Below are 18,248 nucleotides of genomic sequence, written 5' to 3' on the forward strand. Positions count from 1 at the left end.
AAAGCCCTTTGCACAACGCACGGAAGTGGGGAGAAGCTCTTTGCACCCACGAGAGGGAGGAAGGTGCCTCTCAGGAGCAGTTGCTAGAGGCAAACTTTGGGGAAAGGGCTTTTGTAGGTTATGCCCTTCCTGGAGGTGAGGTATGAAGCTGGATTAGATAGACTAGGGGACCTCAACCCTTTGGGCTAGTAGGCACATTGGGATTTTGAAAGAGTGTTGTGAGCCCTCTCACAAAATGGCTGCCATAGAGGGGGCCCATTCATAAAACGTCAGCCATAACGGTTGTGGCCCACTCACAAAACACCATTTTCCCAGAAGGCAAACTGGTGGGACTAATAGAAAACTAAGGCCATAGCTTAGGTTCTTCGGCAACTTAGGCCACAGCTAGACCTAAGGTTTATCCTTGGATCATCCAGGGGTCAAACCTGTTCATCTAGGTGACACACAGGGGATCCAGTGCTCAGGCAGGGGCGAACCCTGGATGATCCCAGGATAAACCTTAGGTCTAGCTGTGGCCTAAGTTGCCGAAGAACCTAAGTACAAAGTCGAGGAGGAGTCTGAGCTCCAAAACATAAAACCAAATCCTTATGAAACCAAATTAAGATGGCACTAGAGGGCTTCCCAGTTAAAACAAAACAAACTTTTTTTGTTTTTGTTTTTAAATGAAGAAAATCTTAAGAAATAAGATAAAAAGCAGAAGGGTCAGGGAGCCAAGAGAGGTCATGCTGGAGACCACCCCGCCCCGTGGTCGACGCTTGGTGTGTCAGAGCATAGGCAGTTCTTAGGTGTGAATTATTCTTTCCTCCTCCCTCCCCTCCCCTTTTTCCTTTAGTATCATGTCTAATAAATTGCAAGCCTCTGGTCAGCGGCCTCATCTACACCAAGCAGGATATTCCACTTTGAAAGCAGTATGAAAGCGGTATATAAAAGGCAGGAGCCACACGACTGCTTTATAGTGATATTGAAGTGCACTGCAGGATCTACACTACTGCTTTATAGTGGTACTGAAATGCACTGACAACTGTTGGGGACCATTGACACATCTACACCAAGCAGGATATAACACTATGAAAGTGGTATGAAAGCGGTATGTGGTATGTGTCAATGGGCCCCAAGAGCTGTCAGGGCACTTCAATATCGCTATGAAGCAGTAGTGTGGCTCCTGGCTTTTATATACCGCTTTCATCGTGTTATATCCTGCTTGGTGTAGATGTGTCAGGGGCCCCAACAGTTGTCAGTGCACTTTAGTACCACTATAAAGCAGTAGTGTAGATCCTGCAATGCATTTCCATACCATTATAAAGCAGCAGTGTGGCTCCTGCCTTTTATATACTGCTTTCATACCACTTTCATAGTGTTATATCCTGCTAGGTGTAGATGTGCCCAGGGCCTTTTAAAAACCTTTACACAGTGCCTAGAGGGGAAAAAATTGCTTCCTACATGATTGTGGTTGTTTTGTTATATTATTCTTTAGTAATACGGAATATTCGCATGCATTATGAGTGTGGTTAACCGTGCCGCAAACTGAAATGAAGTTTTGCACACACACACACACACACACACACATATATATATATATATATATATATATATATATATATATATATATAAAAGCTTGGGTTTCACCCTGGGTCTTTTCATTTCTTTTCTTTTGCTTCCCTCACAGATCACTACATGCAAGTCTTGGTGTGTCAACACGAGTGCGTGAGGGAGCTGGCAACGCGGCCCGGGCGACTCTCACCCATTGACAACTACCTCCCCTTGCATTACGATTTCTTGCAGTTCGCCTATTACAGAGGTAACCCTTGTTTTTCCAGACATTTTAGCCCAGGTCAGATGTTAACTGAGTGATGGGATTGATGCTCGGAACTTGGCAAATCAGGGTTGACCAAGGCCTTAGCTAGACCAGGCTATATCCCGGGGCGAACTCCGGGATCATCCCTGTGCGCCCACATGTTCGTGTTCAGAGGAGGGCAACCAGGATAGGGTTGCCATACGTCCCGGAAAACCGGGAATGTCCCGGTTTCCAAGCATTCCCAAAATGTCCCGGCCAGTCAGTCAAGAATCCCGGATTCCTGTTCCAGCTGGCCGGAGAAATTCCACCCTCCGAAATGGTGCCTTGAGCCTGCTCAGTGGAGTGTAAGTCTCCATACTGAAGTCTCCTCTAGCTTTTGAGAACTAGTGGAGAAATGTAATTTAGTGCCATTTTTTCTGTTTGTTTGCCTAAACTGTTCTTTGCCTATTATTTATTTGCAGGTGCTTAAGTACTTCAGGCTGCAATCCTATGCATACTTACCTGGGAATAAGTCCTATTTAACTTAATAGGATTTGTTTCTGAGTAGACACACATAGGATTGCAGTGTTAGGCCATGGCTAGACCAGGCCTATATACCGGGATCATCCCTGAACGTCCAAATGTAGGGTGAGCATATGAAAAGGAGGACAGGGCTCCTGTATCTTTAACAGTTGCATAGAAAAGGGAATTTCAGCAGTTGTCATTTGTATATATGGAGAACCTGGTGAAATTCCCTCTTCATCACAACAGTTAAAGCTGCAGGAGCTATACTAGAGTGACCAGATTTAAAAGAGGGCAGGGCACCTGCAGCTTTAACTGTTGTGATGAAGAGGAAATTTCAACAGGTGAAATGACACCTGCTGAAATTCCCATTTTCAATACAAGTGTTAAAGATACAGGAGCCCTGTCCTCCTTTTCATAGGGTCACCTTATCAAATGACACACAGGAGCAGGCAGGGATGACCCCCACATTTGCCTGGGATAATCCTTAGGTCTAACTAAGGCCTTAGATAACCAAAGCTTAGATAGCTTTCTTTTTTTCCCTAGACCGTTACATATTGCTCAGGTGTTTTTTTTAAAAAAACCTAGCCGCCCCCCCCATTCCCCCCAAAAATTGTCCTGATTTTGTGGATTCATAATATGGCAACCCTGAACCAGGATGATCAGGGGTCTGGAAACAAAGCCCTCTGAAGAGAGACTGAAAGAACTGGGCATGTTTAGCCTGGAGAAGAGAAGATGGAGGGGAGACATGAGAGCACTCTTCAAATACTTCAAAGGTTGTCACACAGAGGAGGGCCAGGATCTCTTCTCGATCCTCCCAGAGTGCAGGACACGGAATAACGGGCTCAAGTTAAAGGAAGCCAGATTCCGGCTGGACCTCAGGAAAAACTTCCTGACTGTTAGAGCAGTACGACAATGGAATCAGTTCCCTAGGGAGGTTGTGGGCTCTCCCCCACTAGAGGCCTTCAAGAGGCAGCTGGACAACCCTCTGTCAGGGATGCTGTAGTGTAGATTCCTACATTGAGCAGGGAGTTGGACTCGATGGCCTTGTAGGCCCCTTCCAACTCTGCTATTCTATGATTTTATGATGCACAGGGGATCCCGGGATCAAGGAGGAATCATCCCTCCCTTGCCCCAGGATATAGCCCTCCCCTTTGGGCCTGGTTTTTCCACGGTCCCGGGCTGAGCGTGAGACCGCAGAAAGTCTGGCCCGTTTCTACGGCTTGACCCCACTCCGCGCTATTACTCACGTGGAGCCGGGAGCCGCGCATGAGGCGCAGTGCTCCTCAGGAGCGCTGCGTCCATCGGAGTTAGGGTGGGGGGAGTAGGAAAACAAATGAAATTTTTAAAAGCACCTACCTTCAGCGCATGAGCGTTGAAGGTACCCTTTAAAAATAAAAAATGGCGGGCGTGACACCTCTCTTCCTGAAGTCGTCACGCCTTACGTGTAAAAGGGGGCAAGATCGCACGTTAATCCAAGACCCTCTTCCCCAGAACAAAAGGTAGGTCTAGCTAAGGCCCAAGACTATGACATTCCAAGTATGGGTGTTTGTATGTACTTTTGCACATATGGTGAGATTAGAAAGACTCCAGTTAAATCCTAGTTTAAAAACAAATCATTCCCTAGTTTATATGATCACCCAAAGGACAGTTGTCCTAACCAAACAAATCAGCATTAAATCTTTGATGGTTGGGAATGAGCCGTGCCGCACCTTAAACTGGAATGTGCCTCTCACCTTCCTTTGCACACATGAGGCGAAATGTGAGAACAAACCACATTTCCATGTTCTATATGAACTCGGGGGGACTGAGACTTATTCGGACCATAGTTAACAAATTAGGATCTGAAACTATGGTTTCATGCTGGTTTGTTTTCACTAATTTTGGTTAGGGCAAACTGTAGTTCCCTGAGTTTGATGCAAAACTATGGTCTGTCCTAACGTGAAAGCAGATGTTTCTTTCTACTCACTTTCAAGGCCAGTTTGCTCTAATTTCATGTAACAAATATAAATCTAATATAACAAGTACATGATTGCAGTAAAGATTATTATTATGTAGGGATGAGCTTGTAATCTCCCCCAGGGATGAATCATGTGGGGTCTCAGAGACCTTACTTATGCACTCCTGGAGTATGATTAAACAACAGCAACGGCAATTTTGTGAATAACACTTTCTGACAGAGGGCTGCCCAGCTGCCTCTTGAAGGCCTCTAGTGTAGGAGAGCCCACAACCTCCCTAGCGAATTGGTTCCATTGTCATACTGCTCTAACAGTCAGGAGGTTTTTCCTGATGTCCACCCGGAATCTGGCTTCCTGTAACTTGAGCCCATTCTTCCATGTCCTGCACTCTGGGATGATCGAGTAGAGATCCTAAAATACAATATAAAAGCACAACCGGGATAAAATCAGCAGCAGGGCAGAAATACAAATTTAAAATACAAATTGAAAACATATGCCTTTGGTTGTGTAGAGCTAGAACCCCTCCTTCTGGAAGGACCCAGAGTTGATCTTCCATGGCAGCGCGTCCACTCCCCACAAGACTCATGTGCAATGGACTCCAGGTTGTGGTAGCTGCCTGCCAGTCAACTGGGCTGGCAAGGCTGGAGTGTGAAGCCAGCCCAGGCTAGGCAATTTGTATGTTTTGCCTCCCCTGGCGAGGGGCGGGTGTTCTGCCTCTTCTTGGGACATTCCCCAAAGCTTCTGTTGGCCTGCGTATTTTCTTCTGACCCATGCACTCAGTGCAATGCAAATGTCTGCCATTCTCCAAGAGTGATAGACACGTCTAGAATGACCATCCTATACTAATCGAGACCTTGGGGTTGTGGTGGACAGCTCCATGAAAGTGTCCACCCAGTGTGCGGCCGCTGTAAAGAAGGCAAACTCCATGTTAGGCATTATAAGAAAAGGAATTGAGAATAAAACGGCCAGGATCGTACTGCCCTTAGACAAATCTATGGTGCAAACACACTTAGAATACCGTGTCCAGTTCTGGTCACCACACCTAAAAAAGGAAATTGTAGAGCTGGAAAAAGTGCAGAAAGGGGCAACTCAAATGATTAAGGGTCTGGAGCATCTCTGCTACGAGGGAAGGTGACATCAACTGGGATTGTTTAGCTTGGAGAAAAGGAGGCTAAGGGGAGACATGACAGAGGTGCACAAAATTATGCCTGGTGTGGAGAATGTGGACAGGGAGACATTTTTCTCCCTTTCATGGGATGACCCTGGGTCATCCCATGAAACTGACTGGTGGGAGATCCAGGACAAATAAAAGGAAGGACTTCTTCACACAGTGCAGAGTTAAATTATGGAACTCACTACCACAAGATGTAGTGATGGCCACCAATCTGGATGGCTTCAAAAGGGGGTTGGATAAATTCCTGGAGGGGAAGGCTATCCATGGCTACTAGCCCTGATGGTTGTGTGCTATCTCCAGTATTTGAGACAATAAGCCTGCGTGCGCCAGTTGCTGGGGAACATGGGCGGGAGGGTGCTGTTGCTCCGTGTCCTGCTTGTGGGTCCCTGGTCGACAGCTGGTTGGCCCCTGTGTGAACCGAGTGCTGGAGTAGGTGGACCCTTCGTCTGATCCAGCATCAGGACACTTATTATGTTCTTATGACTGTTGAGTACATACATGGAGCAAAGAATCATCAGTAGGCTTTGGGGAACCAAGCTGGGACTTGCAGAAGTACAAAAACCCCAAACCTTTAGATACAAAAGGCTAACAAGAGCCCCCAAAATAGCTTAGTGAAGACAACATACTTGGGGGTGCAGGTGGGGGGAGATGGAATAGAGTATTCTGAAAGAGGTCATGGCTGGCTGGAATCTTGGACAGGAGCACATATGCTAATACCAAACTCAAGTGGCCAAGAGCACTTAGAGTGTAGAATCCAGCAGTGCTACCACTGGAAAGAAACGGAGGAACATGTCCTGCATTTATTTTTGTACGCAATTTCCCCTAATTTCCGTACACATTTTTTCCTAATACAGGCCTTTTTGTGCAGAACATTTGAGCTAAGAAATGCTTTGCAAAACTCAGACCAGTGTGCATTCCGAAGGCGAACTCTGTTCCAATCCACATATTAGTCTGGGAAGTGCAAATTAAAAGGTCTACCAAGAAAAATGGTCTCCCATCCCTAGTTGGGACAAGTTGTGCTCTATGCATCGCCCAGGGCAACTTCAGATGCCCGGTTCTCGAGATTTCCAGAGGCAGCAAAACCTCACGTTGTGCCTGTGGGATTTCTTCTCCTTCACTCTTTCAGTTGGCGATTATGTCAAAGCCCTGGAGTGTACCAGGTCGTATCTCCTGTTCCACCCGGAAGATGAATATGTCTTAGATAATGAGAGCTATTATGAAAGTCTCCTAGAAGGATCTGTTGACCTGGGCAGCATCAAACCCAGAGAGGTAAGAATCTCATGTGGACTGGGTCCTTGGCTGTGATTTGGTGAACTGCAGGAAATCCCCTTTCTTGGTAGTCTAAAGCATCTGCACCACGCAGACCCAACCGATGCGCAAGGGGCCTCGTGCGAAAGATGCCCCTCCAACTCTAGGCGTGGATTCAGGCAGCTTGCCCGACACCCGGACGTGTACGCTGGTGGCTCCCTTCGGCCCCAGATGGATGATATAATCAGGGCATTCGAGGGGGGAGATGGTTTCTGCCAGCTAGGAGCTCCCAAACGTATACAAAAAGAGGGGAAGGAAATGCTGATGCTGCAAATGGCGACCCACATCCGGGTTCCAACCTGCCGGCGGCTTCAGCAGTGTGGCAGCAACAGCAGAAGGGCCCCCCAAAGACCCTGCCGCTGCCACCCCCATTGCCAGCAAAGCTGACTGGGGAAAAAAAAAAAGAAATTGTAAAAATGGGTTAAAAGGAAGGATGAAAAAGGGTTAGCAGAAGTAAGAAGCCCGGCGCCCCCTGCCCCGAATTGTAAGCCTGCCGAGGTGGCATGGCGACCCCTAAAATGGAACTAAGAAGACTGCCCTCAGTTAGCCACCAGCAAATGGGGGTGGGGGTGGGCCATTTGGGGCAGTGCCCTACAGGTCCGATACATCCTTGCCTGTGACTTTACTCCATCCCCACCAGTCTCAGATGTCCGAAGGTTTCTTGCTCCCTCAAGGGACTCCCTCCTTTCTCTCTCGCTGTTGCCTGGAACTGCTGCCGTGGACACCCACGGGATGCCACCTTCGTCCTTCTGCAGTGGAGGCTGGTGGCGGTGAATCCGCTCTGGGTTTCAGGCAGAAGTAGCCAGAACAGTAAAGGAGTTATCCCAAGTGTGGGTTCTGACTGAAACCCGGAGCAGATTCACCGCCCCACTGCCATTTGAGCCACCAGCTTCCATGTTCCTTATGTCCTTCAGATGCCTCCTGAAAATTCACCTGTGGGGCCTTTAACTCAACTGCGCAGTCCGCATTCCGGGCTTTAACTAAGCCCAAACACCTGCTACTGAAACAACTGCAAATTCTTTCCCCGTTTTCCCCTGCAGCTTCCTCCTCCCTCTCCTTCTTCTGGTGTTGGTTGAATTTGATTGTAAGCTCCTAGGGGCAGGGATCAATGCTCTCTTTTACTCGGCAAGGCATTGAGAGTCAATGGCAAGGCTGCCATCCAGGCTGGGTGTGGTGGATTCAGAGGCCTGTGGGAGGGCCAACAGTGCTTCTCTGCAAGGATTGCGGCAGGGCCGGACACCCAGTCCACCTCCCAGCCTCCCAGTTTGGACATCCCAGTCTCCATATTTCTATCTCCTGATCCGGACATCCAGCAAACCCTTAGAATTGGATTGAGGGGGGTGTCCTTCCATCAGTGCATCCATACCTGCTTCTTCATAGACTCTGGGAATGTGGGAGTGGCTGCACCCAACACCCAGTCCCAGAAACACACATGAGAAAAATAATGTGTGAAACGGCGCTGTGGTTCTGCGTGTATCCTGGAAAGCGGCTGCATTTTATTGCCCCCTAGAGGTGGGAAAGTGTGCTGCACACCCGGATTTCCAGAGGAAGCGTTCTGTAGCTGCTGAAAGCACAATCAGGGGTTCTGTGATGCCCCTGATGCTTCCATGGCCAGCATGGCTTTAGGACTTTCTCTTGCTTATTTAGGAAGCTGTGATGTTCCTGAGGCGGCATAAGCTGGAAGCATACCTCCTGCAGACAGGAGCAGCTGGCCTGGGCTTCTTGTACACCGAGCCGGTAAGAACATGGCGCTGTGAGACAGGCGTGCCACATGTCGGACCGAGGCGATTCCGGCATCGATTCGTACAATGCCATCAAGCTCCCGGGGGTGGTCTGGATCAAGTCCCTCTCTCTCAGCTTTGCAAATTGTTCCGGGAACAGCTTTGCATACCGTTCCGAGTCCTGGAAAATTAATTTGCGTATCGTAGACATCACCGTAAATGGTGTTTTATCTGGGGCAACCCTGCAAACGGCACCCAGCCAAATGCCGCCAGAATCTCATAAGCCTGGGATCTCCAGTGTGGTGCACGAGGGCAACCAGTGTGCCCATGGGCACCCGTCTCTCCCCCTCCAAACTGCCTGCCCCTCCTGATTTTACTTTTATTTCTTTTCTTTTTTCCCAATTAATACTTTTATTTATTTCCCACAAAAAACAGACACATAAGGAAAGGTACAAAACAAAAACAAAAATGGATGTTTGCCGTCTGACATGAAGATGGCTTTAGAATTATAGAATCATAGAATCATAGAATAGTAGAATTGGAAGGGGCCTAAAAGGCCATCGAGTCCAACCCCCTGCTCAATGCAGGAATCCACCCTAAAGCATCCCTGACAGATGGTTGTCCAGCTGCCTCTTGAAGGCCTCCAGCGTGGGAGAGCCCACAACCTCCCTAGGTAACTGGTTCCATTGTCGTACTGCTCTAACAGTCAGGAAGTTTTTCCTGATGTCCAGCTGGAATCTGGCTTCCTTTAACTTGAGCCCGTTATTCCGTGTCCTGCACTCTGGGAGGATCGAGAAGAGATCCTGGCCCTCCTCTGTGTGACAATGAAATTTAATGAAATTAAATTAAATGAAATATAGCCTGATTTTACTTTTATTTCTTAAGTTCTTTTAAGAACAGAGTGCTGGACTAGATGGACCCTTGGTCTTAGCCAGGATGGCACTGCTTATGTCCTTATGTCCTTAATTTATTGATTTTGGAACTGAGGATGCCAGCATGCTGCGAAGCAAAATGCTGCCCTCCAGTGTTGTCTTCATTTGGGTTCAAAAGGGTGCTTTTGTGTCTTGGCACTCCGGACCCACCCCCTGCCTTGTCCTTAGCTTCTTGGGCAAGTTGCTTTTCTTCCAGTCCTGCCAGTTGCCTTTGGGTTAATGAGCATTTTATTACTGGTCATGCCCACCATGACACCCTTTTTTATTATTTATTTATTATATTTATATACCCAAAGCTCTTTGGGAGGTTAACAAAAGTTTAAAACAATGAACCTTAAAAACAAATACACAAAAATTTTAAAGCATAAAAACACCAATACCCATTTTATGAATGGGAAAGCTTCCCCATTTTGTGAGAGCGACCACAACACTCAAAATTCCAACTGTGCCCACCGTGCCAAAGAGGTTGAGGGAACCATCAGCAAAATGTAGTGGAGATGTCAGCCCCCTTCTTAGTTATATATTGCCTCTGAACAAGAAGGTTCCATTTAGCTATAAGTAGACCTGTGGTCCAGGGCGTTGCCTGATCCATTTTTTAACACCCCATAAAACAGTGGTGACACATCTTCTAAGTCAGCCTTCCTCAACCTGGGGCGCTCCAGATGTGTTGGACTGCATCTCCCAGAATGCCCCAGCCAGCTGGCTGGGGCATTCTGGGAGTTGTAGTCCAACACTTCTGGAGCGCCCCAGGTTGAGGAAGGTCTTGAGGGGTATTATTTTTTATAAACCCTTTATTCACTATACCAGTGAATTAGCAGAGTAACAGCGGTTCTTAACTATGAAAGTCAGCAAAGACCAAATTAATTTCAAGACAGAGTCTGTTTTGTTTGGTACAAAAATAAAGTATTTTTACTGATAGAAAATAACACAGTTTATGGCAATACAAATTTACACCAACATACTCACACACTTGGTCATATATACACGTCACAGCAGGGCTCACAGCAGCAGAGAGAGAATATTTTAATCTGGTTACAAAGTTCCAAAACTCTCTTTATATACACTTCCCTGAACAAATGATGAAACCACTAATTGGCAATGGCAAAACAATTAGACTTTTGCATCATCCCAATAATTCAATAAAGTCCACCTGCAAACTTGACCTTTAAGCTGATTGACTGATGCTGAGTCTTCAGTTTCTTCCAGGTTTTGCAGACTTGTACAGAAATATGGAAATCACAAAAACCAGTCCTAATCCAGGACTTCAACAGAAGGCTGTTCTAAGTGAACTACGGTTGCTTCCACGCTGGAGCCCTGGCTTCCCGAAATCAGCTGGAAACAAAATTGAAACAGTGGCTCCAACCAGCGAAGTGACCTAATGTCATATCATGCAGCACTGCTTTTGGTGGCCAAGATATTTTGATAACGTTTACTCCCGATTTCAATCCAGCAAAGGAACCCTGCAAGTTGTGTAGTGGTGGTGATCTTAAGAGAGAAAGAAATCCAGTCCGCATGACGTGGTGGGTCATTATGGGTTATTTAACCTACGACGAGGTGCCGTGCGCGCCGTGTGCATGTGGCTACCGTTTTGAATATGTCGCTCCCAAATGGGGTGATCTGGGATGCCAGTGGGGTAACTGAGGGCCAAACCACACACATATTCAAAATGGCAGCGGCACATACGCTGCCCTCTTAAATAACCCACGATGCCCTGTTGGTGTCTTGCAAACTGGCCCAGAGAGTCTGTGGCTTGGCTCCAGCCTCACCCACCCCTGGACTGATGCCCTGATAGATGATCCCCAGGGAAAAAGGTTCCACACCTGGGTTCTAAGTCACCCTTAGAGGCCTCAATAGCACTTGGGCTGCACACGCTGGACTGGCTGGCACCGTAACTGCATTTTATTTTATTGTTTAAATACTAAAAGGCTGGTCTTAAAAAAAAATAAGGGGAGGGGGATGATATAAAAAATGGTGGAAAGCAACAATTTGCCCACAGTGCCATCTGGGCTCTGCATCAAAAGTGAATAAGCCAAGGATGGCGATTCCAGACTAAATTGCTAGTGTAAAAGCAACCTACGGGTCCCTTGGCAATATGTTCAGGGCAGATCAAAGAATCCGCTTGTTCGGTCCATTTGTTGGGTGAGCGAGAAAGAGAAGGACTTTCCCCTCTTAACAGGAGACATCAGCCTCTCTCCTTCTCATTGCAGACTTACTGGAGCATCTCTGGGTCTCGTCAAGACGAACACAGGTAGGCAGTCACGTGCCAAGCACTTTTCCGTGGCCAAAGCTCTGGGTAAAATGCCCCCATTGTGCTGTGAGAACGCGTTTTTATCCTGCGCAGTCAAACTGCCAAAGTTTCTAGGTTCCTGGTGGAAAACTCAACCAGCATATCTTGTTTCTCTTTTCCTTCCTTGAGTCACTCAAACATCCTCCGCCTTTCTGCCACATTGAAATGATGGAGAGTTGAATGAGGGCACCTCCAGGCGCAGGGGGGCAGCTGGGGTTGGACCGCGGGGCCAAAGTCCAGAGCCCTGCAGCCCAACGGGGCCCCAAGTGACCACTGAGCAGCGGGGGTTTCAGCTGGGCTGTAGCCATAGCTGACACTCGCCCCATATGATCATTAAGCCCAGGGTCTCAAGTTACCTACCTACACAACTGAGCACCTCAACCACACTTCTAAGGGCAGGAATGGGGAACGGCTAAGGGGAGCCCTGACAGAGGTGTCCAAGATTATGCCTGGTGTGGAGAATGCGGATTGGGAGACATTTTTCTCCCTCTCAAAATACTAGAACCCAACAGGGTCATCCCATGAAGCTGATCGGTGGGAGATCCAGGACAAATAAAAGGAAGGACTTCTTCACACAGCGCATAGTTAAACTATGGAACTCACTACCACAAGATGTGGTGATGGCCACCAATTTGGATGGCTTTAAAAGGGGGTTGGATAAATTCCCAGAGGAGAAGGCTACTAATGGTTACTGTCCCGATGGCTATGTGCTCCCTCCAATATCAGAGGCAGGAAGCCTGTGTGCACCTATTCAACCCAAAGGCTGAATTCAATTCCAGAGACATTCCCAGGAGGGCAAAAGAAGTGGGGGGCACAAGGCAAAATGGGGTGGACTAAAATGCAGGGAAATACAAAGATAGGCCACTATCTTTTAGCTTCGAGCTCTTACTGCCGGTAACTAAGCCTTAGGAATGGGAGTGCAGAAAAGCCAGGAACCCCCCCTGCAACTGGTGTTTGGGGGAAATGGAGGTGGGGCTAGGGGAAGGGGGTGGTGCCACCAGGAGCACCTCGGAGGGCCGCGTTTGGCCTCCGGGCCTTAGGTTCCCCAGCTCCGCCTTAGAGCGCTCCACACACGCATAGGTTTAGGGCCTGGCATTCCCCTTGCTTGGGAGATGCCGCTTCTATCCAAGGGGGCTTCAGGTGGAGAGATTTCAGTACGGATGTTAAATCCATTCCATCCGCGTTTCCTGGGTCGTTTGCCGTCATCCATTCTGTCATCCACTCTTTGACGGAATCTGTCAGAATTTCATTCCACTTGCACCAATGTGCACCAAATTAACGCAAAATGAAAACCAGGTCTGCAAAATCCATGTGGCTCAGAAAAATTTGGTCTGTTGCAGAATCTCGGATTCATATAATCCCGAACTCCTTTGAATCCATTGCAGATTTCATCAACCTGCCTTAGCTTTTAGCGCTACCAATCAAATCACACTGTATGGCTTTACCTACTTAACGAATTTTCTGTGGTAAGGAAAAGGCAGACGCAGCACTGGGAACACACAGGAGGGTCGCCAATGGAAGACCACGGTCTCTGAACGAGGCAGGGCGATAGCACCGTAAAAGCTTCGCCTAGAAGCTCCCAATGTCTCGAAGAAGAGGGGAGACAGTGATTCATTTCTCACATACTTTGAAGCATGGTTGTGTTGAGGGCGGTATGAGAATTTTGGTTTTCCTTGCGAACGATGGTGAGAATGGCCCCGTATCAAGACCCAAGAGGGAGCGCAAGCACGTTTCGGCTGAAAATATTCACAAATTGTAGAACACATGCTCATGTTTGTCCCGTGCCTGCTTCTCAATTCAAGTTGTGCACATTCCCTAATTTGCACAAATTTCTCTAATCACATAATAATAATAATAATAATAATAATAATAATAATAATAATAATAGTAATAATAATAGTAATAATAGTAATAATAATAATTTATTTCTTCCCCGCCTCTCCACTTGGATCAAGGCGGGGAACATCACAATACTCATTAAAAACATAGTATACATGATTAAATACATGATTTACATGATTAAAACATTCTTGTTTGATTCTTGTTTTTTCATGGATCTGTGGATCGCAATAAAGAAGTTTTTTTTTTAAAAAAAAACCATTCTAAAAACATTCTGAATCAGCCCTACTTTACCCTATGGAGGAAAGTTACGCAAATTCCTCGAAATTTGTGTAAACATGGGCTGCTTTGCGCAACTCTCACATTCGATCACTGCTCGATTTGTGCAAGTTTTCTAATTGGTGCAGGGTGAGCGGTGATCACAAACACAAGTGGGAATTGGGACGAGGCATCCCTTGCTCACCCATCCTGAGATGGTGCTCCTACCATCTTCTTGGCCTGACTAGAGATACTGTTCCTTGGAGTTGTTCCTCTCATTCAGAAATGGTGGGGAGAGTACCACCGTTTATAAGTATTCAGGCGATGCACCATGGTTAATTCACCCCACACATATAACTTTTCTGGACTTCTGTTCCACAGGGTTCCTTCAGGTGTTCAAAGTGACCAAGCAGATGGGTCTGGGAGGCCGCTAGGAAGAAAGAGCGTGCCAAAGGTGGATCATGAACTGCGGGAAGGTAAGCCGCTGTCAGCAGATGAGTTGTAGCTGACTTTTCAGACGATTGCTCCGCTGAACTGACACCCCCCCCCCCAGGGCAGAACAATCACTTTGTAGTCATTTGACCCTGTAATTTTTAAACAAAATGAAACTTCGGGCATCCACCTGCTTGCTGTCCCCTGCTGAGGCCTGGTCACAAAGCCTGGTGCACCCAAGAATGACTTCTTACAACAGCCTTCCCCAACCTGGTGCCCTCAAAATGGTTTGGGTACCAGTTTCCACCATCCCCAGCCATTGGCCATGTTGGCTGGTTCCAGTGGGACAGACAGTGCAGATAGGTGGAGGAAGACTGGCAGAGAAGAACCAAAACGTCAGCTAGCAGAAGTAAGAAATGGACGATGGAGCAGAAGCCAGACACTAGAGCTTCCTTGGCCCAAGTCGGGGTTTCACCCATCCCAGGGCAAGAAGCAGATGATGGGGTGATGGAAGAAGTTGATGGCCACCAGAGCAAGGTGGAGAGAAATAATAGACCAAGCTCCACTCTCCCTTAATCATAGAATCATAGAATAGCAGAGTTGGAAGGGGCCTATAAGGCCATCGAGTCCAACCCTCTGCTCAATGCAGGAATCCACCCTAAAGCATCCCTGACAGAATAAAGAGATTCCCTTTAAAGAAAACAAAAAACAAAGCAATATATTATAGAGGTAAAAAGGTAGACCCCATTCGTGTGAAGCATAAGCCTTCTTCGCGGACAAAATCCAGAGCCAGCTAGAGGCCAAAGGGTGGTGGGCCTTCAGACAGAAATTGCCCTGCAAAAGCCAAACCAGCGTTAACAGAAATGTTCCAAAGAGTCCCCGCTGAAGCCGATGGATTCCTCTTTATTTCTACCCCCTCCACCCCTTTACAAAGAAAACTCTTGACATTTTGCAAGCGTGGATACATTTCATATGACCGAGTGGCATTTCACCTCCTTCTTCCCGTCTAGTTTCATAGAATCATAGAATCATAGAATAGCAGAGTTGGAAGGGGCCTACAAGGCCATCGAGTCCAACCCCTTGCTCAGTGCAGGAATCCACCCTAAAGCATCCCTGACAGAGGGTTGTCCAGCTGCCTCTTGAAGGCCTCTTGTGTGGGAGAGCTATTTATTTATTGTTTATTTATTTATTACATTTCTATACCGCCCAATAGCCGAAGCTCTCTGGGCAGTTCACAAAAATTAAAACCATAGTAAGACAACCAACAGGTTAAAAGCACAAATGCACAATTAAATACACAAAGCTAGTTTGCTTTGTGTCTGCTCCGTTCCATCACATGAGGCTGAGCGTTTCCAAACAGCCTGGCTTTTGTCTTCATCTCTCAAATGTATTTTTTCTTTTATTTTTTCTTGTTGCTGCTGCTATCAAACTGGAGCAAAGAGGAAGCACTGCTTCATATCCCTGAGAAATGCGCAAAGGCCCCAAGACGGCTTGGTGCCAAGGAGGGAAATAGTTTGACACCCACAACGTTTTGGGTATCACTTGCTGATGCCCTCAATTAAACATGGGAGATCCCGGCCCAAGCTATGAAAAATGCCAGTACCAACCTCTGGATTCCCACAAGTGGTTCAGAAAAACACAGGGTTGGTTCCTTTCCAGACACAGGCCTGTTATTATCTACAACGATTGGGGGTTAACCAGTTATCTTGAAGTCCATCTAGACCAAAGGGCCTTGGCTCGTTCCAGAACCCACGGGAACTCTGTCAAGGCTCTTTCCACTTCTAGAAATGTTGCCTGGGATTTCCTGGCTGTGTTGGAAGGAGATGTCATCCTCTTTCTGTTGGGATGCTGCACTGTATCACTGAGGACATTTGCTCAGCTGGAATCAATTTACAGGACTTCTTAACAACCCAGAAAACTGGCAAAGCCAACCAACCAGAGCTGTGCTATAAGAGAAACAGGCAGGAGACATCTGAACCTAGCGAGCAACCAGCCAGCCAACCAACCTAATCCCAGTCCTGGTGTTGAACAGCCAAATTCCGACCCGTCTTGGTTTGAGAAATCTCCGTGGGTGATGTGCTGGCGAGACTTTTCCAGATAAACCAGGAAGATGGAACAGCCAGACGCCTCCAGATTAAATGGCCCATTTGTTGAGGCTCTGAAATGTGTCATCATTTCAGAGTTTACAAGGCTCATTATCCAAGGATGGATGAGTCTGGTCAATTTCTCGTTTTTCCATCATTAAGTTCGTGCCATCCTGTTTTCTCATCCCTTTGAGATTTTTTTTAAAAGCCTGCCCAAAATTCTGCGTTCAGTTTTGTGTGTGTTTCTCTAATATGCACTCCTAAAAAGTGGATTTTGGGACACACTTTTCCAAAGATACGCTTTTTTGTGTGCAACTTTACCTAATATAATGTTTTTGTGTGTGCACAGTTTCCACTAACAAGTTAATTTTTGTGTGCACCTTCCCCTGTTTTGCATATTTTTGTGCACATTTTATGATTCGCAAACTGCATCCCAAAATGTGGGAAATTGCAGATATCAACATATAACTGCATTCGGGGTCATGTGTAGGTTCAAGAAGTATCCATTTGGTAAGCTTCCATTATAATGCAGAGGCAACTAATTTCTTGCCCAATCCTATACTTATCTTGCTCTTTCAACTGGAGATATTTTGCCCCAGAGAACTGTGCCCCAGACTCTCTCGAAGTACCCCAGAGGATACTGGGATCCAGATTTATTCTATCGTAAGCAGCTAAGAAACAAAGCATTGCATGCATGAGAAGGATTTTGCATAGAAATAAATAAATAGATGGGCAATGACAGATGGGCGGAGCCAAAGGCCTGCTGCCAATGGGCAGAGCTTCTGGTTCCCACATGGCTCAGCCTTCTGGTGTCTTCCTTCTTCCTCACTGTCATGACTAGGCCTGTTCCCCTTAGGCTGGGGGCAGGAGTTTCAGAAGATCAACCAGAATCAGATTCTGAAGCAGAAGAGACAGTGCCAGAAATGTGCCAGTTTACACGGAGAGTAGAGGAGGTGACTCTCATGGGCTCTTTACCAGCTGGGGATGAACCTTCACCAGACCTTATCTCTGAAAGTGTATACAACACACAGTCTGTGGGAAATCCGTATTCTTCCGCGGGGGAGGACACTTCAGGACTGGCTGATCCTAGAGTCCGCCGCAGACTCAAATGGGCAGAGCTAAAGGAAGGCAAAAGAAGGTCGACCCAGCTAGCTTCTCGCCAACGCCTTCTTCAGAACCATCCTCCTTGAAGTTAAAGCGTTCTGGGAAAAGGCTTTCCGTTCTTCTTGAAAGGACAATTGCCTCACTTAGTTGGCATAGTTTTGCCTAGAGGAAAGTTCCTAAAGGTTGGACTCTATTCAGGTGGAAAGAGATGTTTATTGCCTGAATAAAGCTTTGTGGATTACGTGGCAGGCTTCTTTATTGTCTCCCAATAAGGCAGGAGGTTTTGGGAAACACGACACTCACTGCCTGGTGGCCCTTGCACCTGTATCTGGTCCTTGGGCAAGGTGGCAAACATGCCATCTTCGAGCTTGTTGGGGTTCTCCAAATGCCTCCTCCAAGTTGAGTTTGTCATGTTTGCATTCCCAAACATGATTGTGTCATGTCTCTCAGAAGGGCTCCTGCTTTCGATGGGAGGCAAATGACGAGGCTTGCTAAGTAATCTACAAAGCTTTTATTAAGCAACAAACGTCTCTTTAACCTGAATAGAGTCTACCTCTTTGAAATGACCCCCTAGGCAACACTATGCAAACTAAGCAAGACAATTGTCCGTTCAAGAAGAGAAAGAAGTTAATTCTCAAAGGCCCGTGACTTCAAAGCTCCTGGTCTGGTGGTAGGTTCTGGCATAACCTCTCCGACTTTCTCACGGCTTCTTTACGCGCTGTGTGTTTTAGCTTCTGGCGGATCCTAGCATCAGTTAGTGTTTCTGAATGCTCACCTCCGGAAGCACCCTCATCCCCCAGAGAGTGTGTAGAATTTGGCTTTGAGGAGATAAGCTCTGGAGGGGGCTGATTTCCA

General features: G+C 47.0%; 1 protein-coding gene across 1 annotated transcript in view; it reads left to right on the forward strand.

Annotated features, from left to right (window-relative positions):
• Window positions 1–18,248, forward strand: part of P3H2 (prolyl 3-hydroxylase 2) — a 141,977-nt gene that overhangs the window by 105,975 nt on the left and 17,754 nt on the right. Inside the window, exons 4-8 of the mRNA XM_063131751.1 lie at window positions 1,667–1,798; window positions 6,555–6,697; window positions 8,384–8,473; window positions 11,597–11,637; window positions 14,155–14,249. Of these exons, the coding sequence (XP_062987821.1) occupies window positions 1,667–1,798; window positions 6,555–6,697; window positions 8,384–8,473; window positions 11,597–11,637; window positions 14,155–14,249 (501 nt within the window). The remainder of the gene's footprint in view (window positions 1–1,666; window positions 1,799–6,554; window positions 6,698–8,383; window positions 8,474–11,596; window positions 11,638–14,154; window positions 14,250–18,248) is intronic.

The sequence above is a fragment of the Elgaria multicarinata genome, chromosome 8 (genome assembly GCF_023053635.1).
Source record: "Elgaria multicarinata webbii isolate HBS135686 ecotype San Diego chromosome 8, rElgMul1.1.pri, whole genome shotgun sequence".
NCBI classification, from domain to species: Eukaryota; Metazoa; Chordata; class Lepidosauria; order Squamata; family Anguidae; genus Elgaria; species Elgaria multicarinata.